This window comes from Bubalus bubalis, chromosome 2 (genome assembly GCF_019923935.1).
Source record: "Bubalus bubalis isolate 160015118507 breed Murrah chromosome 2, NDDB_SH_1, whole genome shotgun sequence".
Lineage (NCBI taxonomy): Eukaryota > Metazoa > Chordata > Mammalia > Artiodactyla > Bovidae > Bubalus > Bubalus bubalis.
Genome location: NC_059158.1, coordinates 54,186,401 through 54,212,081, shown reverse-complemented (window position 1 = coordinate 54,212,081; position 25,681 = coordinate 54,186,401). Strand labels below are relative to the sequence as shown.

General features: G+C 40.8%; 1 protein-coding gene across 5 annotated transcripts in view; it reads right to left on the bottom strand.

Moving 5' to 3' along the window:
* Positions 1–25,681, bottom strand: part of PLEKHB2 (pleckstrin homology domain containing B2) — a 49,573-nt gene that overhangs the window by 17,635 nt on the left and 6,257 nt on the right. For 4 of the 5 annotated variants that reach the window (XM_044932222.1, XM_044932220.1, XM_006060614.3 and 1 more), the window contains exons 2-6: positions 16,502–16,546; positions 14,689–14,841; positions 13,283–13,385; positions 4,831–4,870; positions 3,533–3,622 (exon numbers count right to left, since the gene is read on the bottom strand). In XM_044932222.1, coding sequence (XP_044788157.1) covers positions 3,533–3,622; positions 4,831–4,870; positions 13,283–13,385; positions 14,689–14,841; positions 16,502–16,538 — 423 coding nt within the window. In that variant the 5' untranslated portion in view covers positions 16,539–16,546. The remainder of the gene's footprint in view (positions 1–3,532; positions 3,623–4,830; positions 4,871–13,282; positions 13,386–14,688; positions 14,842–16,501; positions 16,547–25,681) is intronic. The other variant, XM_006060619.3, reaches the window with a different exon arrangement.

Genomic DNA, 25,681 nt, shown 5'->3' with positions numbered 1-25,681 from the left:
CATCAGGAGGTAATAAAGTATGGTTACACCAGAATACATGTAAATATAATAAAAATCACATACTGATTTTTCTAAGTTTGACAGCCATATTTTTTTATACACCATCTGATTCTCAATACATGTAAAAGAAATACGTAAAACAATGATACCATAAAACAAGAGAGAAAAACGGAATTTAGAGGTAATGGTTTGGGCTTCCTTGGTGGCTCAGTGGTAAAGAATCCGTCTGCCAGTGCAGAAAAGACAGGTTCAATACCTGATGTGGGAAGGTCCCATGCGCCACAGAGCTGCACCACAACTCCTGAGCCTGTGCTCTAGAGCCCAGGAGCCTCAATTACTGAGCCCGCGTGCTGCAGCTCAAGATGCCCCCACACCCTAGAGCTACTGCTCCACAACAACAGAAGCCACTGCAATGAGAAGCCTGCGCATCGCAACTACAGAGCAGCCCCCACTTGCCACAACTAGAGAAAAGCCTGTGCAGCAACGAAGACCCAGCACAGCCAACAATAAATAAATACATACAATCATAGAGGCAATGGTTTGACACTTCACTGCACTTGATAAAATGCGATCATTTGACTGAAAAACATGTATATATGCATAATAACTAGAACAACCACTAAAATATTAATAGCAATACAAAGAGATACTCAAAACATTACAGATAAATCAAAATGTAATTCTAAAACATGTTCTATGGGAATTCCCTGGTGATCCAGTGGTTAGGACTCCATGCTTTAACTGCTAAGGGCCCAGGTTACATCCCTGGTCCAGGAAATAAGGTCCCACAAGCCGTGTGGTACAGCCCAAAAAAATAAAAGTAAGTAAAATAAAATAAGACATGTTCCAATAATCCACAAAAGGCTTAAGACAAAGAACAGAGACATGAAAAATAGAGCCAAAAACACAAACACTAAAACAGCACGCTTAATGTATCAAAATCACATTATATGTAAATGATCTACAGGAAAGGATGACTGATGTGTTTTAATACAAACTTGAAACAAGTATTATATAAGCTTTGAGATCCAATTCACCATATAATGACTAGAGACAATAATATTATATTGTAATTATGTAAAGTAATAAATATTGCCACAATGGCACTCATTTACACTATAGAAAGGTCTCAAAGTAACATGGTACACCTTAAACTTACACAATAAAAACGTAAATGTCTTAAATATACCAACTACAAGTTAGAAATTTGTCAGATGAGGGGGTGAGGGCCTGACCCAACTACATGTTGCCTACAAGAAACTACATGCTGTCTATAAGAAACACGCTTCCATGTAATATGTACATTGAAAGAAAAAAGACTAAGCCCATGCACCACAACTACTGAGCTGTAAAGAATCCACCTGCAATGCAGGAGACACAGGAAACACAGGTTCGATCCCTGGGTCAGGAAGATCCCCTGGAGAAGGAATTGGCCATCCACTCCAGTATTCTTGCCTGGGAATTCCCATGGACAGAGGAGCCTGGAGGGCTACAGTCCATGAGTTGCAGAAGAGTCGGACACGACTGAGCACGTAAGCGCAAGCTTTACTTGCGTGCCTGCTATGTGTGTGTGCATGCCAGAGCCTGGGAGCTGCCACTACTGAGCCCACGTGCTCGACTACTGAAGCCAGCGTGCCCTAGAGCCCAGGCTCCACAAGAGAAGCCACCACAATGAGAAGCCCACGCACTGCAACTGGAGAGTAGCCTTCGCCTGCCACAGAGAAAAGCGCAAGCACAGCCATGAAGGCCCAGCACAGCCAAAAATAAATATAAATAAGTAAACAAACACATAAACTTAAAAAATTAACTGCTAATGGAAATGACGTGTACGTAAACGCCAGGACTATGAACTACCAGAAGGTAACATAGGAGAAAACCTTGGGAAACGTCTAGGTGAAGTGTTAAACGTGACAACAAACACGATCCATACAAGGAAAGACCAATAAATTAGACTGTATAAAAAACTGTGAAAGGCACTGTCAAGAGGATAAAAAGATACGTTACAGATCACATATCTGACAAAGGATTATTCCTATCTCAAACATATACATAAGAACTCTCAAAACTCAACAATAAAAAAATAATTAAAACAATTAGAAAATGAGCAAAAGACAAGAAAACACAGCTTACTTGAACAGCATACACAGATGGCAAATAAGCACATAAAGATGTTCAGCATCACAGGCTACTAGGGAAATGCAATTAAGATCACAATGAAATATCACTACACACTTATTGAACAGTTAAAATAAAAAAGTGACAATACCAAAAGCTGGTAGGATACAGAGAAAATGAATCCTTCACACACTAATGATGGAAAAGTAAAATGGTAGAAAAATTCTGGAAAGTAGTTTGCCAGTTTTTTAAAAAACTAATCATGTACTTTAATATATTCACCTTAGCAACTGCATTTTTGGGCATTTATTCCAGAGAAATAAAACTTTATGTCTGCACAACAACCTGTACGTGAGGGTTCACAGTAGGTTTACTGTTAACAGCCAAAATCTAGAACCACCAAAATGTCCCCCAACAGGTAAATGTCTCTCAATACAAAATGTGGTACACTCCTATCATGGCATACCATTCAGCAATAAAAAGGAACAGACCACCGACACACGCAGCAATTTGGATGTTGCGATTTAACAATGCAACAAGGGCACTGTGCTGAGTAAAAACATCAAACTCAAAAGATCACAAGCTGTATGATTGTTTACACACACTGTGGAAATGACACAAGTATACAGATGGCCAACAAATCAGTGATTGACAGCAGTTAAGGAAGGGGAAGAAGGGTGTGACTATAAGAGGGTGTAGTAGGAAGAGGATATTATAAACAGTTTTACATCTTGATTGAGGTAGTAGATACACATATCTACATGCATGATAAAATGACAGAACCAGATATAAACACTATACCAATTTCAAACTTCTGGTTTTGATTTCATTTACCATGTAACAGCTAGGGAACAGGGTAAAGAGTACATGAGATTTTTCCATATTATCTTTGCAATTTCTTGTAAGTCTACAATTATTTAAAAGTGAAAAAAAGAAAAAAAAAAAAAAAAAAGCAGAAGTGCCTCCCGCAACAGAGGCTTTCCATATGCAGCACTGAACCCCTGGCCCTCTAATTAGGGCGCACCCAGAGGGGTTTGGCGTGTGACTTTCAGGTTCTGGTTTTGTTTCTTCAAATTAAAAAAGCATTTTTTTCTGATTATAAAGAGTATTCAAGTAAAAAAATTAAGTATAAACTTAAACCATCAGAATCATATTATTAATACCATGATTCATTTTTGGGTCTATCTTGAAAATATGAACATGAAAATTATATAAAGCAGGTGCTTTATGAAAGCAAAAGACAACAGATAATCTGTTTAAGAGAGAAAAAATTTTAAAGAAGGAAAGGGTTTCAAGTACATTTCTAATTTCTCTAATACTGTTTGGCTCAAAGTTTTCTTTTAGTTAAAAGGATGGTAGCACAGAGACCCCAAGTTTCCCTCAGATGGATTCTGTAGTGTGAAGATCTGCGCCCTACCTCAGGGGTCGGTGCAGCATACGCTGTGTAAGGAGGTGGGGAGGAAGCCACAGCTGTCTCATCATACATGACTTCTGAGCCAACATAAGCCTTGACAGGAGAGATATTGTGGAAAAAAAAAAAAAATTAAAGGCCAAAAAGTTTAATCTTTGAAAGGCAAATATAACAACTTTCTGAGAAGCAATGACTAGCAAGATGACCTTCTCCTTGCCCCCCACCCTGCATTTAGTGTCCTTTGAATTAAAGAGGAGTTGGTCCTCCTCAGTCACCAGTAGAGGGTAAAAGAGTTCTCACTGCCCAAGAAAGCCACAGAGCCTCCAGTGTTACCCAGGACCTTTAAAAGATGTTATACCACTCTCAACAAGACTTTTGTTCCCAAATAAAAATCCTACAGTCTAAAATGTAGCAGGCAGGGGTATGTCCTGCACTCACAATCTGGTTTCTACATTAAAAACTTTTTAAATCTTTCTTTAAATTACCCCTCAGTGGAAAACAAAAATACATGTGCTCCTTTAAAAAAAATACACATAGAGAATCACCTTGGCTCTTGTCCTTAACTATATGAATCATCAATACTAAATAACTTCATTCAGTAGAGGATTTTCATCAAAGAAAAGGTAATTGGAGTTTTAGAGTAAGCTTAGGAGGAAGAATAGATCTGAGCTAAAAAAACTAGTAAAAAATAGCATTTGAATATTAAGTCTTTTTACTTTCTTTTCCCACCTGTACAATTCATTTTAAAAGCTCCATCTATCTGTTTCTTTTCCTCCTAGAGAAATAAAGGAAAAAATAAAATCCTATCTGAAGAATGAAAGAAAATGTTGACAATAGGGAACTGCCTTTTACTCCCTGACAGACACAAAGATGGTACCACTAGCCTCTACAAATGGGGTTTACTGTCTCAGTTACCTCCTAAAGTCAAAAGAAACTAGAGACAAGTACAAGATTCAAAAATGTCTATTTCACAGGCTGAGACGCTATACATGGAAAGGGCCCTTAATCCCCTTTGTGCCTTCTCTGCAAACCACAGCACAATTCAAAGTGCTGTAAATCTTTGTGAGATACAGACATTTCTAAAAAATAACACTGGGATTAATGTGCCTGTGTTAGACTGGCTCCTGCCAAAATGTCTTCCAAAATCCAGCTGTCAGTGAAACTCAGCCTGTCTATCTCTGCTTGCTCATCCAGGACCGAGTGGCAAAAAACATTGCCATTTTCCTTCTTACCCTCCTACTCTCCCATTTTTTTACAGCAAGACCATGAGAAAACATTGTAAGTGACTGCCATTAGCAACTTACTGTGTTTGTCCTGGAATCCTGGAGTGTAAACTTCCAGGCCCTGAAAAAAAGAAAAAGAAAGAGGTACTTTATTTGAGGCAATCCAACATCCATCTCAATGGTTCTCAAAACCTGCAGTGGCATCAGAACTTTTTAAAAACCTTGTTTTAATAACAGACTTTTAGCTCTTTTCATACTGTTCGTGGGGTTCTCAGCCACCTTACCTGCCTCCTGAGAAATCTGTATGCAGGTCAAGAAGCAATAGTTAGAACTGGACATGGAACAACAGACTGGTTCCAAATCGGGAAAGGAATACGTCAAGGCTGTATACTGTCACCCTGCTTATTTAACTTATATGCAGAGTACATCATGCGAAAGGCTGGGCTAGATGAGGCACAAGCTGGAATCAAGACTGCCAGGATAAATATCAATAACCTCAGATACGCAGATAATACCACCCTTATGGAAGAAAGTGAAGAAGAACTAGAGCCTCTTGATGAAAGTGAAAGAGGAGAGTGAAAAAGTTGGCTTAAAGCTTAACATTCAGAAAACTAAAATCATGACATCTGGTCCCATCTCTTCATGGCAAATAGATAGGGAAACAATGGAAACCGTGACAGACTTTATTTTGGGGGGTCCAAAACCACCACAGATGCTGACTGCAGCCATGAAATTAAAAGACACTTGCTCCTTAGAAGAAAAGCTATAACAAACCTAGACAGCATATTAAAAAGCAGAGACATTACTTTGCCAACAAAGGTCCATCCGGTCAAAGCTATGGTTTTTCCAGTAGTCATGTATGGATGTGAGAGTTGGACTATAAAGAAAGCTGAGCACCAAAGAGTTGATGCTTTTCAGAGTGGTGTTGGAGAAGACTCTTGAGAGTCCCGTGGACTCCAAGGAGATCCAACCAGTCCATCCCAAAGGAAATCAGTCCTGCATATTCATTGGAGGGACCGATGCTGAAACTGAAACTCCAGTACTTTGGCCACCTGATGCGAAGAACTGACTAATATGAAAAGACCCTGATGCTGGGAAAGATTGAGGGCAGGAGGAGAAGGGGACAACAGAGGATGAGATGGTTGGATGGCATCACTGACTCAATGGACATAAGTTTGAATAGGCTCTGAGAATTGGTGACAGACAGGGAAGCCTAGTGTGCTGCAGTCCATGGGGTCGCAAGAGTCAGACACGACTGAGCGAATGAACTTAGCCCTTACCTCAAGACTTACTCAGTCAACTCACTTGAGACATGCACTAGGAATATATAATATGTAAAGAAAAAAAATCTACAGTATTGATACATACGTAATATTTAAACTATAATCTATATTATAGTTTTTCCTTTTTTAATTTTTGGCTGAGCTGCAGGTATATGGGGGATCTTAGTTCCCTGACCAGGGATTAACCCATGCTCCATGTAGTGGAGGCACTGAGTCTTAACCACTGGACCACCAGGGAAGTCCTTCACTTTTTAATAAATATAAAATGCACCATGCTTAATTAACTGCACTAAACCTATACTTTATCAGGTCATGTTATACACACAGATCTATTAATATTTGATTTTTTAAATTGCTACATAAAGTTCCACATATGAGATACAAAAGGTCAGCAGTATTTTGCACTTAAAAATAATGCTGGTATTTGAGAAGCTGATATATAATAAATTAGGTTTAAGGTGTACAATATGATGATCTGAATCACATATAATATAAATTGATTGCTGCAATAAGGGACCTCAACCCCTACACACCTGATTAATTTTTTACTTCTTTGGTGATAACATTTAAGATCTACTCTCTTAATTTTCAAGTATATGAAACAGAACTATTAATTATAATCACTGTGTACAAGAGATGCCGAGAACTTACTTATCTTACAGCTGGAAGCTTATACCCTTTGTCCAACATCTCACCATTTCCCTCAACCACTGGTAAACACTATTCTACTCTCCACTTCTATGAAAATGAAAGTGTTAGCTGTTCAGTCATGTCCAGCTTTTTTAGATTCTTCACATAAGTGAGAAATACAGTCATTTTTCTTTCTCTGTCTGACTTACTTCACTTAGCATAAGGCCCTCAGGATCCATTTATATTGTTGTGAAAGCAGGGTTTCTTTTTCTATAGTTGATTAACAGTCCATTGCCCACACATGTGCAAGTGTGTGTGTGTGTGTGTGTGTGTGTGTGTGTGTATGTATCATTTTATTTATCAATTCATTCATTCTTCAGACACTTAAGTTGCTTCCATGTGTTGGCTACTATAAATAATGCAAGAAACACAAGGTTGCAGCTATCTCATCAACACAACCATTTAATCCCCTTCAAATATATGTTGAAAAGTGGCATTTCAGAATCATATCTTACTTCTATTTTTGTTTTTTTGAGGAACCTCCATACTGTTTTCCATAGTAGCTTCATAAATTTACATTCCCACCAAAAGTGCACAGGATTCCCTTTTCTCCACATCCTCACCCAACAACTTATGTTTTGTCTTTTTGGTAACAGCCATTCTAAGGTAGCCATACAATTGCACTCATTTCACATGCTAGCAAGATAATGCTCTAAACCTTTCAGGCTAGGCTTCAACAGTATATGAACTGAGAACTTCCAGATGTACAAGCTGGATTTAGAAAAGGCAGAGGAATCAGTGATCAAACTGCCAATATCCACTGGATCATAAAAAGCAAATGAATCGCAGAAAACATCTACTTTTGCTTCATTGACTACACTAAAACCTTTGTGTCAATCACAGTAAACTGTGGAAAATTCTTAAAGAGAGGGGACTACTAGACCACCTTATCTGTCTCCTGAGAAACCTACAGCCAGACCAAGAAGCAACAGTTAGAACTGGACATGGAACAATGGACTGGTTTAAAATTGGGAACGGAGTACGTCAAGGCTGTATGTTGTCACCCGTGCTTGTTTGACTCATACACAGAGTACATCATGCAAAATGCTGGTGTGGATGAATCCAAAGATTGCTGGGAGAGGGTGTCCCTGGTGGTCCGGTGGTTGACAATCTGTCTGCCAATACAGGGGATATGGGTTCAATCCCTGCTCCAGGAAGATCCCACATGCCACGGATGGAGTGACTAAGTCCGTGTGCCACGCAACTGAGCCAGCACTCTAGAACACATGCTTCACAACAGGAGAAGCCACTGCGGTGAGAAGCCTGTGCACCACAGCCAGACAGTAACCTGCACTCTCCACAACTAGAGAAAGCCCCAGAGCGGCAACAAAGACCCCATACAGCCACAAATAAATAAATCTTTAAAAAAAAAAAAAGATTGCTGGGAGAAATATCAACAACTTCAGATATGCAGCTGATACCAACCTAATGCCAGAAAGTGAACAGAAACTAAAGAGCTTCTTGGTGAAGGTCAAACAGAAGAGTGAAAAAACTGTTTTAAAAACAGGGTTCTGTAACAACCTAGAGGGGTGGAATGGGGAGGGAGGTGGCGGGGGGGTTCAACAGGCAGGGGACATAAGTATACCTATGGTTGATTCATGTTGATAATTGGCAGAAAACAACACAATATTGTAAAACAAGTATCCTTCAATTAAAATAAATTTAATTTTTTAAAAATTCAGCATTCAAAAAACTAATAAGCTCATGGTTTCCAGTCCCATCACTTCATGGCAAATAGATGGGGGAAAAATGAAAACAGTGACAGACTTTATTTTCTTGGGCTTCAAAATCACTATGGATGGTGACTGCAGCCATGAAATTAAAAAACACTTGCTCCTTGGAAGAAAAGCTATGACAAACCTAGACAGCATACTAAAAAGCAGATAAGACATCATTTAGCTGACAAAAGGTCCATCTAGTCAAAGCTATGGTTCTTCCAGTAGTCATGTATGGATGTGAATTACCATAAAGAAGGTTGAGTGCTGAAGAACTGATGCTTAAAATCAACACATAAATAAACCTCTATTTTCCCATACAGGTTTAAGAAACAGCATCCTCTGACTCACCTAGCTCTTCAAAGCTAAACAAGGCAAGTCTTTTAGTGTATTTTGAACTCTTCTCCCTCCTCTATGACAACTCTTCTCCCTCCTCTATGTTTCATTATTAAACTATTCTAAAATTTTAGTTCTAGATGTTTTTTTCCACTATTACTTAAAGGAACAGTCCACATATGACATCTCAGCATACAGTAGAGTAGAGCAGTTAAGAACAAAGGGCTATAAAGACAACACCTTCTTCCAACAACACAAGAGATGACTCTACACATGGATATCACCAGATGGTCAATACCGAAATGAGACTGATTGAAATCTTTAGAGTCAAAGAATGAGAAGCTCTATACAGTCAGCAAAAACAAGACCGGGAGCTGACTGTGGCTCAGATCATGAGCTCCTTATTGCAAAATTCAGGCTTAAATTGAAGAAAGTGGGGAAAACTATTTTCTTCCACTCAGGTATGACCTAAATCAAACCACTTATGATTATACAGTAGAGGTGATGAATAGATTTCAAGGGATTAGATCTGGTAGACAGGGTGCGTGAAGAACTATGGATTGAGGTTCACAGTACTGCACAGGAGACAGTGACCAAAACTATTCCATAGGAAAAGAAATGCAAGAAGAAAAAGTGGTTGTTCCAAGAAGCCTTGCAAATAGCTGAGAAAAGAAGACAAGGAAAAGGAAAAAGCGAAAGATATATACCCAACTTAATGCAGAGTTCCAGAAAATAACAAGGAGAGATAAGAAAGCCTTCTTAAGTGACCAATGCAAAGAAATAGAGGAAAATCAATAGAATGGGAAAGACTAGAGATCTCTTCAAGAAAATTAGAGATACCAAGGGAACATTTCATGCAAAGATAGGCACAATAAAGTACAGAAACAGTATGGACCTAACAGAAGCAGAAGATATTAAGAAAAGGTGGCAAGAATCCACAGAAGAACTGTACAAGAAAGGTCTTAATGACCCAGATAATCACAATAGTGTGGTTACTCACCTAGAGCCAGACATCCTGGAGTGTGAAGTCAAGTGGGCCTTAGGAAGCATTACTATGAACAAAAGCTAGAAGAGGTATGGAATTCCAGTTGAGCTATTTAAAATCCTAAAAGATGATGCTGTTAAAGGGCTGCACTCAATATGTCAGCAAATCGCAATAACTCAGCAGTGGCCACAGGACTCGAAAAATGTCAATTTTCATTTCAATCCCAAAGAAAGGCAATGACAAAGAATGTTCAAACTACCAAACAATTGTGCTCATTTCACATGCTAGCAAGGTAATGCTCAAAAATCCTTCAAAGTATGCTTCAACAGTATGTAAACCCAGAATTTCCAGATGTACAACCTAGATTTAGAAAAGGCAGAGGAACCAGAGATCAAATTGCCAATATCTGTTGGTTCACAGAAAAAGCAAGGGAATTCCAGAAAAACATCTACTTCTGCTTCATTGACTACACTAAAGTTTTTGACTGTGTGGATCACAACAAACCCTGGGAAATTCTAAAAGTGATGGGACTACCAGGCCACCTTTTCCGTCTACTGAGAAACCTGTATGCAAGTCAAGAAGCAACAATTAGAATCAGACATGGAACAACAGACTGGTTCAAAATTGGGAAAGAAGTATGGCAAGGCTGTATTTTGTTACCCTGCTTATTTAACTTGTATACAGAGTACATCATGCAAAATGCCAGTCTGGATGAACCCCAAGCTGGAATTAAGGTTGCTGGGAGAAATATCAACAACCTCAGATATGCAAATGATACCACTATAATGGCAGAAAGTGAAGAGGAACTAAAGAGCCTCTTGAATTTTTTTAAATTAATTTTTTATTGAAGGATAATTGCTTTACAGAATTTGGTTGTTTTCAGTCAAACCTCAAAATGAATCAGCCATTGGTAAACCTATGTGCCCTCCCTTTTGAAACTCCCTCCCATCTCTCTCCCCATCCCACCCCTCTAGGTTGACACACAGCCCCTGTCTGAGTCTCTTGTTAAGTGTGAAAGAGGACAGCAAAAAGCTGGCTTAAAACTCAATATTCAAAAAACTAAGATCATGGCATCCAGTCCCATTCTGTTCAGTTCACTTCAGTCGCTCAGTCGAGTCCGACTCTTTGCCACCCCATGAATCGCAGCACGTCAGGCCTCCCTGTCCATCACCAACTCCCAGAGTTCACTCAAACTCATGGTCCATCAAGTCGGTCATGCCATCCAGCCATCTCATCCTCTGTCGTCCCCTTCTCCTCCTGCCCCCAATCCCTCCCAGCATCAGGGTCTTTTTCAATGAGTCAACTCTTCACATGAGGTGGCCAAAGTATTGGAGTTTCAGCTTTAGCATCAGTCCTTCCAATGAACACCCAGGACTGATCTCCTTTAGGATGGACCCCTTGCAGTCCAGGGGACTCTCAAGAGTCTTCTCCAACACCACAGTTCAAAAGCATCAATTCTTCGGCGCTCAGCCTTCTTCCCAGTCCAACTCTCACATCCATACATAACCACTGGAAAAACCATAGCCTTGACTAGAAGGTGGAGAAGGAAATGGCAACCCACTCCAGTACTCTTGCCTGGAGAATACCATGGACTGAGGAGCATGGTAGGCTACAGTCCATGGAGTCACAAAGAGTCAGACATGACAGAGCGACTTCCCTTTCACTTTGATTAGAAGGACCTTTGTTGGCAAAGTAATGTCTCTGCTTTTGAATACGCTCTCTAGGTTGGTCATAACTTTGCTTCCAAGAAGTAAGTCCCATTACTTCATGGCAAATAAATGGGAAAAAGTAAAATGGTATCAGATTTCATTTTCTTGGGCTCCAAAATCACTGCAGACAGTGACTGCAGCCATGAAATTAAAAGATGCTTGGTCTTTGGACGGAAAGCTATGACAAATCTAGACAGCGTACTAAAAAGCACAGACCTCACTTTGTCAACAAAGGTCCATCTAGTCAAAGGTATGGTTTTTTCAGTACTCATGTACAGACATGAGAGTTGGACCATAAAGAAGGCTGAGCACAGAAGAATTGTTGCTTCAAACTGCGGTGCTGGAGAAGAATCTTGAGTGTCTTGGACACCAGGGAGATCAAACCAGTTAATCCTAAAGGAAATCAATATCATGGAATATTCATTGGAAGGACCAATGCCGAAGCTCCAATACTTTGTCCACCTGATGCAAAGAGGTGACTCCTTGGAACAGACTCTGATGCTGGGAAAGACATGGCAGGAGTAAAAGGGGATGACAGATGAGATGGTTGGATGGCATCATCGACTCAACGGACATGAGTTTGAGCAAACTCTGGGTGACAGTGAAGGCCTGGTGTGCTGCCGTCCATGGGGTCACAGAGTCAGACACAACTGAGCAACTGAACAACAACAACCCACGTTATAAAGTGAGGATTAAACAATATATATGAAGCAGTCAGCACAGAGCCCAGTTCAAAAGAAGTGTTCAATGTACACAAGCTTAAATTACTGACTAGTAAAAACACACAGAGATCCAATTTATAAAACAGTAGCTAACTGGCTTGATGAGTTCATGTCTCCATTCATCTGTATGAAAGCTACACTTCTTCCAGAAAGTGACATTTATGATTCACTAATATAAATAAGAATGTAAAAAAGAAATTATATCTGGCATTTAAAATAAACCCTAAACTTTAGCATGCCTATATTGAGGATAAGCATATATGTAAAATGCAGGGTCAGGTACTCTAACAAACTGGCCACCTGGATTTTATAAAAATGTCATATACATATGAATATTTTAATATACAGGAATATTATTATAATCTCTGTTAATGAATTCTCAAAATGTCCAGAGTTAACCTATGGTAGTGGTAGAGTGTGGACAGGAAAAAAAAAACAATTCAGAGTTTTCAAGATTCTCGTCCTACATTAATCCTATGTATGGGATGTTATGGGATGAGAATTAATAAAGTTGGGCTTTCCTTCTTGTATTTCTATACTCTTTCTTCAGAGATAGCAAATGGGAGTGGGAACCATCAAAAGAGGGAAAAGGCTATATAATACAGATGTCACTGCTATTTAAAAAGATATTTACATTAAAATAACAAGATTTAATGGTAATTCCTTGCTAGTCCACAGGTTAGGATTCTGCATTCTCACTGCTGTGGGCCCAGGTCTGATAACTGGTTAGGGAACTGATATCCCACAAGCCAGGCAGCACAGCCTAAAAAATCAAAAGGTTTCAGAACCCACTTAGCCATGCCCATAGTCCAGTGCACATCTAGTAATGAGGAAAGAACGCAAAGCGACTGTATCTCATACTTCCTGCCACAGTCACTGTATCAGGACACTGCACGAGCAGCTCTGCAGAGGCAGAAACCAGCATCAGGGCATCAGACATGGACTAAGACACTGTTAACATTCCTTTCACACACCTCTAAGTCACTTACTCTGCTGTCTAAAGGAAAACTTAACTCCCATGCTTTTTCCTTCCTGCAACTGGAAATTAAAACAGAAAGTACTTGTTAAGTTAAACACATCAGAAAAAACTTACAAACAATCATCTGTGCTTTCTGCACAAAGACTGATGGTTTTTCCATCTCGGCAAACAATCTGCAGCATACAGTCTTTTGGCTTCCCATCTGGTGGTTGAATATCTATAAAAAATATACAGAAATATTAATACCCCTTTTTTTTCCCCAAGGATTTCTTCTTAATAGCTCAGATAAGCAAAGGACCAGTACTTCAGAACACTGTAATTATAAAACACCTTTATTCTGCCCTACAGAACCAAACACATGAATCATTACTCCGTACTAATTAGACTTCCTGCAGGATAAATGAGTAAGCCTCTTCAAGAGGGCATCCTCATATGGTGACACACAGAACAGCCCAGACATCAGAACACTAAGCACAATGAAAAGCGTGGCAAAGCATCAGTCACTAGAATACTTACTTCTGTTAATTCACAGGAAGCATCAAACTACATCGCTGCTTTAGAAGTGAAAATCAGATGTTCAAAGTATCTCTGGGACTTCTCTGGTGGTCCATGGTTAAGAATCTGTCTTCCAATGCAGGGAATGGGGGTTTGATTCCTGGTTAGGGAACTAAGATCCCACATGCCACAGGGCAACTAAGCCCGAGCAAAAGCCCATGTGGCACAGCCAGAGATTGTATGCCACAACTGCTAAGCCCACACACTCTATAGCTCATACACCACAACTAGAGAGAAGTTTGCATGCTGCAACAAAATACCCGGCAACAAAGATCCCACGTGCGGCAGCTAAGACTCGACACAACCAAAATAAATATTTTTTTAAAACAAACAAAAAAACTCATAAGAAGAAATAAAGTATATCTGTGTACCAAGAGGTATAAGACCTATAATATCTGAGCCTGGTTCAAGTAAGAATTTCAACAACTAGTCCATAGAAACTTGTGTTTCAAGAACTTATATGGGCAGGATGTTATTAACACCAATGGTTACTACAGCGGACTCTGTACTCCAGAGTTAATAAAACAGAGAAGTCCACATATGCCATTAATTAGAAACAGAAAAGTCTGTGCTTATTAAAAAACTACTCCTTCAAAATTTATATAAGAGGTAACTCCAGGAAAGACATCAGATTTTAAGAAACTGACTGGAGCTGCTATCAATAAGCCAGTTTCTGAGTCACAAAATCTAAACTACCCAGAGAAGCTCCATCCTTCTTGGGGTTCCCAGCACTCTGATTCCTTAGTTCTCAACCACTTTCTTCATGACAGAGAACAGAAATGTGGAGTGATGGGAGAAAATTAACCTGCTGACCCATATGGATCTGGTTTCATCTGGCTACCTCTTCCTACATGAAACCCTTCTTGATCTGTAAATGAAAGCAAAGTGGCTAAGAAAGAGGAATCACTCCCACCAAGAATGGGGAACAGTAGGTGACAGAAGCTGGACACGGCAAACCCACTTACCCCGACACTCATGCCCCATGCGGATGTTGATGCAGTCCACTGGCATGTGGACCTTATCTTCTACATTCTGCCGAGTCTGGTCATCATAATAGATCAGGTGACCATCTGACCACAGGTCAAACCAATTCTTCTTCCAGCGCTTCAAAATAGTACCTGAAAAAAAGTGGAAATGTTGGCTTTGAGTGGAAAAGCAACGACTTTGTCCTCTGACTCACAGGTAACAGAAACAAAAGAAACTTTCCTCTTGCCCCAAAAGGATCCCTGCATATGCCTGCCCAGGGCAGTCTATCAAAACGGAAGTGAAAGCAGACCCAGACTGCACGAACACTCGTGCTGCACCAGGGATGCAGGCAGCATACACTAAGATGAGAATGTCATTCCTACTGAGAACGCTGCCAACTTAAGTTTCAAAACATAAAAGGAAAAAAAAAAAGCTGAATAAATTTTGAGCTAATGAAACATGCCTAGCATGTAACTCTGCCATGTGGTATATCTAAATCTTCCAAGTAGTATCTAACTGCTAGATTGATTAGAAAATGTTGGACTATAAACTCTCTATTTAAAAATAACAGTAATACCTTCCTCTTCTGGAAAATATCTTTCTCTTTTTCTTGAAAGGCCTTCATGTGTACTTTTCTCTAACATTCACCTTCCCTTACAGCCCACAGTGTGGGAGAGTCTCCCCGCCTGAGGCTATGCAGAGGCAGGCTCAGATACTGGACACATCCACTCCCAGGGCCTGGCTCCCATCCAGCATGCATCCATCACAGTCTATCAGTTTGAGAGAATGCATCCTTTCATTTGTAATCTTGGACTAGGCATTTAACTTCACAAAACTCTAATTTCCTTGTCAACCAAAAAGGAAAACTAAAAGTCATCCCTGCACCGTATCTATACCTAACAGCTACATCTTTTGTTCCTACAGATCCCAATTCTAGGCCAATGTGCACAAAGTCCATTGCATGTGCCTCTCCGTATCTCCCATGTCCACTGCAGGTACCAAAAGAATACTCATCACAGCAGCCTTCCGAATTTCTCTTACCACTATCAAGCACCCACCTTGCTGAGAGGGGCAACCACAGCATTTGCCCAAACTGATAAACAATTGGCATCCAGTATCTATTTGATTGGCAGCGCCTGAGCTGTGCAAAAACTACTGAAGAGAGCCACCCAAATACAGACAGGTGTGATCACGAGGCTGGGGAGTGCCAGCCAAGCACCACACCTGCCGTCAAAAGCCCCAAATGCAGAATCCTAAACCAGACTGTCAGGCCCACAGACAAGAGTCCAAGAAAATGAACTCAATCTCGCAGGGAAAGAACTGAGTCTCTTCTCCAGAGTCCTTTATGAGATGAAAAAGATTTGGTTTTACGTAAACGCACTCCCTCAGAGCAAATCTTAATCTATAATTGAAGACCAGTATTTCAGAATCTCATCACTGTTCAATTCCTAGGATGAGATAGCTATTTCCTACAAAGTAAGCAGTACCTTCATAGTAATATACCAGCTCAGTTTGGGTAGACTTAAGAACCTCAGGTCAGCCATTAATAATAGAGAATGCTAGTAAGAAAAACCAGCAGGGACTACTATCCCCTGGTTTCTGTCAAGGCAGCAAGCAAGAAGAAGCTTCATGTGTGCAGAAAAACAGTTCACAGAAATCTAAAAATCTGCAAGAGGAAATCCAGAACAACAGCATTAATAAGACTTTGTTATTTGTTTATATATGTCAGCAGTATCAGCCACAGAAATAAAAGATGAGTCCTAAGGCAACTCTAAACCCAGACCAAGGGGCTCACTCGCGAACTATACTCACTCTGTCGCAGCAACCATCCACTCTTCACAAATGCCATTTTCTCACCTACAGAAAAAAAAACAGGCAGGTTCGAAATCATATTCAGAAAACAGAATGATCCGTATGAGCTGTTTTTACTCACTTCTGACACCAAATATGTGTGGTTTTTCCATACCAGTAACCAATTCTCCAATTCTCAGGACACCAACTGGATGTCTACTGATTCAGGTGGATTCCAACACTAACCATGTGGAGTTAGCATCAGACCTCACAGCTTAAAGGTTCAGTTCCACAAGAGTGCTCCCACTTTAGAGAAAAGTCCTAGGCCTATTGTATTTCTGATGTATAAATTGGGAGACTGATACATATAAATTGATTTACTTATACATACAAATTCATATAAATATATACTGACTCCCTCCTGAGATTCAATAATCTGCTATGGTTCACAGAACTCAGGAAAACACTTTACAATTTTCTCTTTATTATAAAAGGATTCAACTCAGGAACAGCCAAATGGATGAGATGAAGAGCGCAAAGTGTGCAAGCAGAGCTTCCATTGCCTCTCCTGGCACCACTTCCCAGCATCTCCATGTGACCATTCAAACTCCGTCATTTATGGGTTCCTAAGGAGATTCCTGGCACCCGACTCCAGCATACTCTTGCCTGGAAAATCCCATGGACAGAGGAGCCTGGTAGGCTGCAGTCCATGGAGTCACTAAGAGTCGGACACGACTAAGCGACTTCACTTTCACTTTTCACTTTCATGCATCGGAGAAGGGGGTGGCAACCCACTCCAGTGTTCTTGCCTGAAGAATCCTAGGGACGGGGGAGCCTGCTGGGCTGCCGTCTGTGGGGTCGCAGAGAGTCAGACACGACTAAAGCGATTTAGCAGCAGTAGCAGCAGCAGCAGCAGTAAGGAGATTCCATTAGGTAGCCATGATTACATCACTGGACACTGGTGATTAAGCGGCAGTCTCTCTGCCATCTCTGGAGGTCCAGGAATGGGGCTGAAAGTTCTAAACTTCTCATCACAAGCTTGGTACCTCTGGCAACCAGCCCCATCCTGAAGTCACTTAGGTGCACCCCACACCAAGAGTCATCTCATTAGTATAAACTCAGGTATGGTTGGAAGGGATTTATTATGAATTAAAAAAAAAACAAACTCCTAATACCTCTAATCTCTCAGAAAATGCCAACGTTTTAGAAGTTCATGTTTCTTATCATATCACAAAATCACAGTCCTTTGGTCTCTCTGTCTTTACTCCTTTCAGCTGGGTAAAGGACCAAAGTCATTTTATCTCACTGGCCATCTGGAATTTACCTAATACCTTGTTAATGGAGCCAATACAAACCCCCACACATACATTCTAGTTTTTAGCCTCAGCACTCTGCCCATCTTTTTAAAAGTAAGACTGATGCTGAAATTCCAATACTTTGGCCACCTGATGCAAACAGCCAACTCACTGGAAAAGACCCTGAAGCTGGGAAAGACTGAAGACAGAAGAAGAGGGCAACAGAGCCTGAGGTGGTGGGATGGCATCACCGATTCAATGGACAGGAACTTGGGCAAATTCCAGAAGATGGTGAGAGACAGAGAGGCCTGGAATGCTGCAGTCCATGGGGTCGCAAAGAGTCAGACAGAACCTGGCGACTGAAAAACACAATCCTGCCCACCTTACTAAGTCTAACTCCACTTAGGTTTAATAGACATAAAGCAGCCCCAGAACACAAAGATTCAGCTTTGTCAAGGACTTGTGACTTCTCCTACATGCCTGGAATCGTGGGGCTCTGGGGTCCAGCTGCCTAAGCCCTACCCTGGGTGTGCCCTGCTGCCGCTGCTGCTAAGTCGCTTCAGTCGTGTCCAACTCTGTGCGACCCCACAGACGGAGGCCCACTAGGCTCTTCTGTCCCTGGGATTCTCCAGGCAAGAACACTGGAGTGGGTTGATTCTCCAGGCAAGAACACTAGAGTGGGTTGCCACCCCCTTCTCTGATGCATGAAAGTGAAAAGTGAAAGTGAAGTCGCTCAGTCGTCCCCTACTCTTAGCCACCCCATGGACTGCAGCCCACCAAGCTCTTCTGTCCATGGGATTTTCCAGGCAAGAGTACTGGAGTGGGTTGCCATTGCCTTCTCTAGGTGTGCCCTAATGACTTTACATAGCCCAGTTACAGTTGGGCGTGCATGGGTGTCAGCAGGTAGAGTGGCCAGGTCAGAGCAGAACAAAAAACTCAAAGAGCAGAACTCACACACACAAAAAAAGTCTAATAACTTTAACTCCATAAAAAAAAAAACGTGAGTGGCAAAAGAAGACCAATAAAAAACTAAGAAAAATACATTTTACAACCATATACATGGCAGCAGTGAGTTACTTTCCTTCACTTACAAAGCCGACTTACAACAGAAATAGCAATTATTTGGCAGTTCAGAGAAAAAGAAACATGAATGGGCAAAAAACTCATAAGCTACTCCATTTCTCTCTCAATTCAAATAACAAAATTCAAATCACAAGTTAACAACATTACCTATTATAGGGCCCCAGAAAGGAGAAAGCATAATGGCAGGAATGAAAACTGCTGTAATCTTTTGGGAGGAGAATTTGACAATATCCATCCAAATTTTAAAGATTCATACACTCTGACCTAGCAACCTCACCATTACTAGGAATATGCCTCCTTGATACACACACACAGTTTCACCCACATATGCCCAACACTATCCCCAACCAGAGGCCCCTCCACACACGGCAGATAATCATACAGATGTGAAAAGGACTGAAGCAGAACAGTGTGTGCTAATGAACACATAGAGCTGATATCAACCAGCACAACTGTCTTCTGGAAGGTATCATAAAACTGCTAATAATGTGCACCTCTGAGCAGAGGAATGAGGCAATGCTGAGTGTCAGAAAAGAGGGTGAATGCTCAGGCCTATTACAACTTTCTGTAATATTTAAGTTTTTAAAAACAACTTGCAAATGTATCATTTTATTTATTTATCTGTTTAATTCTTGGCTGCACTGGGTTCACTGCTGTCTGAGTGTGTCTCTGCGTGTGGTGAGCAGGGGCTACCGTCCTCTCGAGGAGCACGGGTTCTGGGGCGTGCACGCTGCAGCGCTCCTGGCACACAGGCCCCGTAGTTGCAGCCTGCAGGCTCAGAGCATGGCCTCAGTAGTCGTGGCACACAGGCTTGAGCTCCCCGCGGCACGTGGGATCTTTCCAGACCAGGGACTGAACACATCAACAGATACTATTTGGAGGCTAAAATTATGAGCTACTTTTGTTTTCTACTTTAGCATTTTTAGGTATTCTCTTAAGACACAGAAGTTTTGGAAGGTTGGCAAAACGGAGCACAAGCCCAAGTAGCCACCTCAAAAGGACAACTGAGTTCTCCCTCGTTTAATGTTTCCCATGCCCAAGTACGGCTCACGAGTCATCCTACATTTCAGCATCTTCAAAATGAATGTTCTTAGCCTCCCTGAAGTTTTTGCCAATTCATGCTGTTTGTCCTCACCAAGAAAGAAAAGATGTTTTTTCATCTTTCTCTCCCACATTTAGGTACTCAAAACATACAGTCCCAGATGAACTAGATACACAAAGTCAGTCTCTTCTTTCTCCCAGAGGATGTGCGTGCTGCTTTCCGCTGCTGATAGTGAGGGTACACGCCTGAGACAGCTGACTGTTGAGAAGGCAGTGCTAACTGCTGAGCCACTGACTCACCCGACCAGGAAAATTCCTGCTAATGCAAGGCTTTCCATTAAGCAAAATGATGGGTTTTGTCATTACTTAAACCGAGTTGAACTAGTTTTCTGCAACTTGCAGCCTATAATAAGGGTCCCCAACCCCCAAGAAGCAGACTGGTGTGGTCTGTGACACAGCAGGAGGTGGGTGGCAGACAAGCAGAGCCTGCTACCCATAGCCCACTGGCCCCTACTCCACGAAAACAGTCCCTGGTGCCAAAAGAATGTTACGGGTGGCCTGTAATGTCCCTAAAACTATCATTTACTTCCAAAAGGATTTGAGGCAGAGAAATAATACTATTATATTTTCATTCAACAAATATTCTTTGAACATCTGATGTGTGCTCAGCCTTACAGCAGACACTAAGGATAAAACAGTGACCAAGCCAAAAGCCCAGCTTTCATGTTAGTTGACACTCTAATGGAAGAAAAAGATTAAACTTGTTAAAAGTTAAAAAGACAGGGGATGGATGTTATAGATGCCATCACATCTCTGCAGTGGTATTATTACCCCAAAACATAAAACTGAAGGGTATTCACTCATGGCAAATCCTGGATATTTATCCTAAAACTTCCTACAATCATTAACAGAAACTCGTTTATTTTCCTTTTCATGTGAAAAGGAAAATGGTTGGGATTAGGCCAAAAATTACCTGTAGGTACTGGGAGCCACCTAGTTTACAACACATACATAAAGCCTGACCGAAATGCTGCCACACAACTTTGCTGGTGGATGTGGAACCAAGTGAACAGTGGAAAAATGTGGAGCAATAGGAAGGAGTTTCCCAAACTTCTGTGGCAAATTTTTTACAATCTCTAATGATTGATATTCCTTTGGCTATATTTGTTGACATTCATACTGGCCAAAATGGCAGCTCAGTCTAACACTGAAATTAACAGCAGCTTCATTTATTCACGGGTCTTCAAGAATCCGAGACCAACAACTTTATATACCTGTAAGATTAACACCCCAAGTTTGAGCAAGCTCCAGGGGTTGGTGGTGGACAGGGAAGCCTGGCATGCTGCAGTCCACAGGGTTGCAAAGAGTCGGACACAACTGAGTGACTGAACTGAACTGAAAATTAATATCCAGATTAATCCAGAACTGACCATTCACATCCTGGATCCACTAGCATCCAGGAAGATAAAGACTTAAAAAGAGAGTTCCTTAAGGATCGAGAACTTTCCAGTTATTTACTAACTGTATGCATCAACATTTGAGTTGCCAGATATCGTGCCTACGTTTTCTTTGGCATTTGCGTGGGCGTGAGGCTGGGGTTCTTTCACTTTTCAGGTAGATGTGACTCAAGGGGATGTCAACAAGAGAAAACTGAAAACCCAACTTGGAAATCAATTTCAGGCCACTTGAGGCAAGATTTAAAACAGGAATAAAATGGAAAAAAAAAAACAAACTTCTACATAGGTAGGACAGCATTATAAATGTACCTCTGGCATGGCTAAATAGTTCAAAACTAATGAAGAAAGGGAAAGGTAGATTATTACAAGGTAGAGAGAAACTTAAACAGAAATTAGCAACAGAAACTCATGACTTTTTGAAAAAGGGTAATTGTTCTGCAGACTCAGGTAGCTTCTTATCTGGTATCATCCTGTCTACCCTTAGTCCTTATATGGAACAATCTTACATGCCCAGATATTTATCTCTAATACTGGTCTCCTCTAAAAGGAGCCTGTATTCCTTGAAAATGAGCTGGTTACAATTCAGGGACAAGATATCTCAAGATGTGCCTAAGATGTCTTACTGTCAAAAAACAAAGGTGCTCTCGAGGAAAGAAGTCAACCAGCTAAAGAAAGGGTATTTAATGGCCAAACTGTGACAACACAAGTGCCAATGTGAGAACAGTAATTACAGTTCATTAGAACCAACTGAGGCTAAAAGGCATCCTAAGTATAAAAATGATTAAAACCATACAGCCACATCACTGTAGAATGTGCTTGAGAAAACATACACTGTGACTTCAATTTCACAATGAAAGGGGTGGTGGTTAAAAAAAAAAAAACAGGTCAAACAAGTTGATTTGTGTAACTCCTTCCCCTTACTAAATAACTCAAAGTTACAGCATTAACAGTAAGAGATATTTGTTATTTACAGTCTAAGATGTTAGAATTTCTTTTTTAAGACAAAAAGTCTAGAGTTCTGAATTAAGGACTCAAATGTACTGAAACACAGGCAGCAGAGAAGATTGTAGGAACAGGCTACAAACCATCCAAAAACTTAAAAAACAAGCTCTTTATCTCCATTAAAGAGGCGTGCTTCCTCTGTGTCTGCTAGCCTCTTCTGTCAGGTACCATGTTGGATATCACATGTTGGATATCACACCACTACCTGGAGCTATTGCCTCATCAGCAGGAGAATCCTCAGCCTCTGGCTCCCAACCCATAAGTGAGACATAACACAACACAGACCCCAACAATGGGCCACATAAATAAGAGACAACAAGGGTAACAAGTACATAAACAAGAGCAGCTGCCTCATCTGCTCCTAAATGACCCACCTTACCAATGCTGGACCACAGCTACATCTTTTTATCTATAGTCTGTCCCCTGCCAAGCTCCTCCAGTATATCCTGAGCCCTGATCACACAGCGGAGGAGGAGGGATACTGCCTATCACTCAGCCTACTTGCCCTCAGCCTTGCAGAGCATTCACATGCCACTGCCCAAAACAGGTTTATCATCAGCCTAGACCAATTTCTGGTCCTGGATCCTGCTAGCCTGCCCTGCCTTGAGGTTACCTAGGATAGGATAACTCAGTGCTCAGAAGGGAAAAAGAAAAAAAGGCAGACTTTAAATATCCATCTTCCCATTTTTCCATCTACAGTATTTAGAAATATTACATATTTCTAGAAATCCACATTTCTTGGCACTAAACAATTCACATGAAAATTACTTTCAAAGACAGAAAACGCAACAGTGACATTAAAATGAGAATCCAAGACAAACGATCTATTAATAATGTAAAGAACACCCCTCCTGGTGACTGCTTTGCTATTTTCAACATTAATGACAAATTAAACACCTAATCTGCTTTCTCATGAAGTGAATTTTAGTTGCATAAATCCACAAAGGCAACAGAATGGCAACAGAAACAAAAGCAGATGAGTTGCTAAGAACATTGTGAAGGGTCTAAAGTATATGAACAAGTAGCAACTAATAAACATAAAATTTAGCTTTCTCTGTTTTTCATGTGCTAACAATCAAAACATAGCAAGCGAACCCTAGTCACAGAACACTGTGAAGATTCAGGGTTTAGAAGTATGAGACAATTCTAAAGGTGGGGGAGATTATCAGAATTTACTGAAAGTCTTTAAGAAGAGTCACTAAGCCCTCTGACACATCCAGGCTACTATCCTCCCCAATCCTGAGGATTTCCCTTCTGGAAAGGCTGAAACACAGAGGATTTATCTACTCTTGGTGACATCAGGGATAGCTCAGAGTGGAAGTGAGATGCCACACTTAGAGGAGTAACAGAGTAAGTGAACATCCTGAACTTCCTCTTCTCTTCCTTTACTTAACTCCCAGACTCTTCAGGTGTGGGCAAAGGCCACAGCCCAAGGCTCATTAATACTGATAAATTTTTTTTTTTTCTATAAAACAACTGAACTCTGCCTTAAAACCCTTGAAGAAAGCTCACCAAGTAGTAAACTTTAAACAAACATACAAACCTCCAGTCAGTATTTTTAACATCTTAAGTAGAAACAGCATGTATGTTCAGGCTTCTCAGGTAATGCCAGTGGTAAAGAATCCACCTGCCAATGCAGGAGATATAAGAGACACGGGTTTGATCCCTGGGTTGGAAAGACACTCTGGAGTAGGAATATCCTCTGGAGTGGCACCCTACTTCAGTATTCTTGTCAGGAGAATCTTTTGAACAGAGGTGCCTGGTGGGCTACCATCAATACGGCTACAGAGAGTAGGATCTGACTGAGAGTCTGAGCACAGCACATATGTTCAGGCCATCTGAGGAAGCCTCGAGATAAGAGACTAAAAAATGTAAGATTAAAAAAAAAAAAAAAAACCTGAAACTTCACAAGAATTAGAAACAACTGCAGGGCGCAAAGGAAAACTTTTAAGAAAGTTATTAGGTTTTTGAAAAAGTAACTGCAGTTTTTCACTGTTGAACTTTGCCATTTGATATTGAAATACATTCTTAAATAAAAATGGTTATGTTATACATCATCTTAATGTGCATTTCTCAATTTATGTTTTTTGGCTAATGACTTATTCAGTTCAGTTCAGTCGCTCAGTCGTGTCCGACTCTTTGAGACCCCATGAATCGCAGCACGCCAGGCCTCCCTGTCCATCACCAACTCCCAGAGTTCACTCAAACTCACATCCATCGAGTCAGTGATACCATCCAGGCATCTCATCCTCTGTCGTCCCCTTTTCCTCCTACCCCCAATCCCTCCCAGCATCAGAGTCTTTTCCAATGAGTCAACTCTTTGCATGAGGTGGCCAAAGTACTGGAGTTTCAGCTTTAGCATCATTCCTTCCAAAGAACACCCAGGACTGATCTCCTTTAGGATGGACTGGTTGGATCTCCTTTCAGTCCAAGGGACTTGCAAGAGTCTTCTCCAGCACCACAGTTCAAAAGCATCAATTCTTCGGCACTCAGCTCTCTTCACAGTCCAACTCTCACATCCATACATGACTACTGGAAAAACTATAGCCTTGACTAGACGGACCTTTGTTGGCAAAGTAATGTCTCTGCTTCTGAATATGCTACCTAGGTTGGTCATAATTTTCCTTCCAAGGAGTAAGTATCTTTTAATTTCATGGCTGCAATCACCATTACTTGCTGTTTATTTTATATTTATTTTAGACCATGCAAATTATGTTAGACAAAAAGCAAATTTGAGCTATTTTCTTTCTCGAGTTCAAAATAGGTCATAAAAACTGTGGAGACAACTCAAAACATCAACAACCCATTTGGCCCAGGAACTGCTAATGAATATACAGTGCAATGCTGGTTCAAGAAATTTTGCAAAAGAGATGAGAGTCTTGAAGATGAGGAATGCAGTGGCTAGCCATGAGAAGTTGATAATGACCAACTGCGAGCCATTACTGAAGCTGATCCTCTTAAAACTACAGAATAAGTAGCCAAAGAACTCAACATCAACCACTCGATGGTCATTAGGCATTTGAAGCAAAATGGAAAGGTAAAAAAGCTCGATAAGTGGGTGCCTCATAAGCTGACCGCAAATCAAAAAAACAGTTGATTTGAAGTGTTTGCCTTCTCTTACTGTACACAGCAACAACAATTTCACAACCTGATTGTGACATGTGACAACAAGTGGATTTTATACAACTGGTGAAGACCTGCTCAGTTGGTGGACCGAGAAGCAGTTTCAAAGCACACCCAAAGCCAAACTTACACCAAAAAAACGTCATGGTCACTGTTTGGCAATCTGCTGCCAGTATGATCCACTACAGCTATCTGAATTC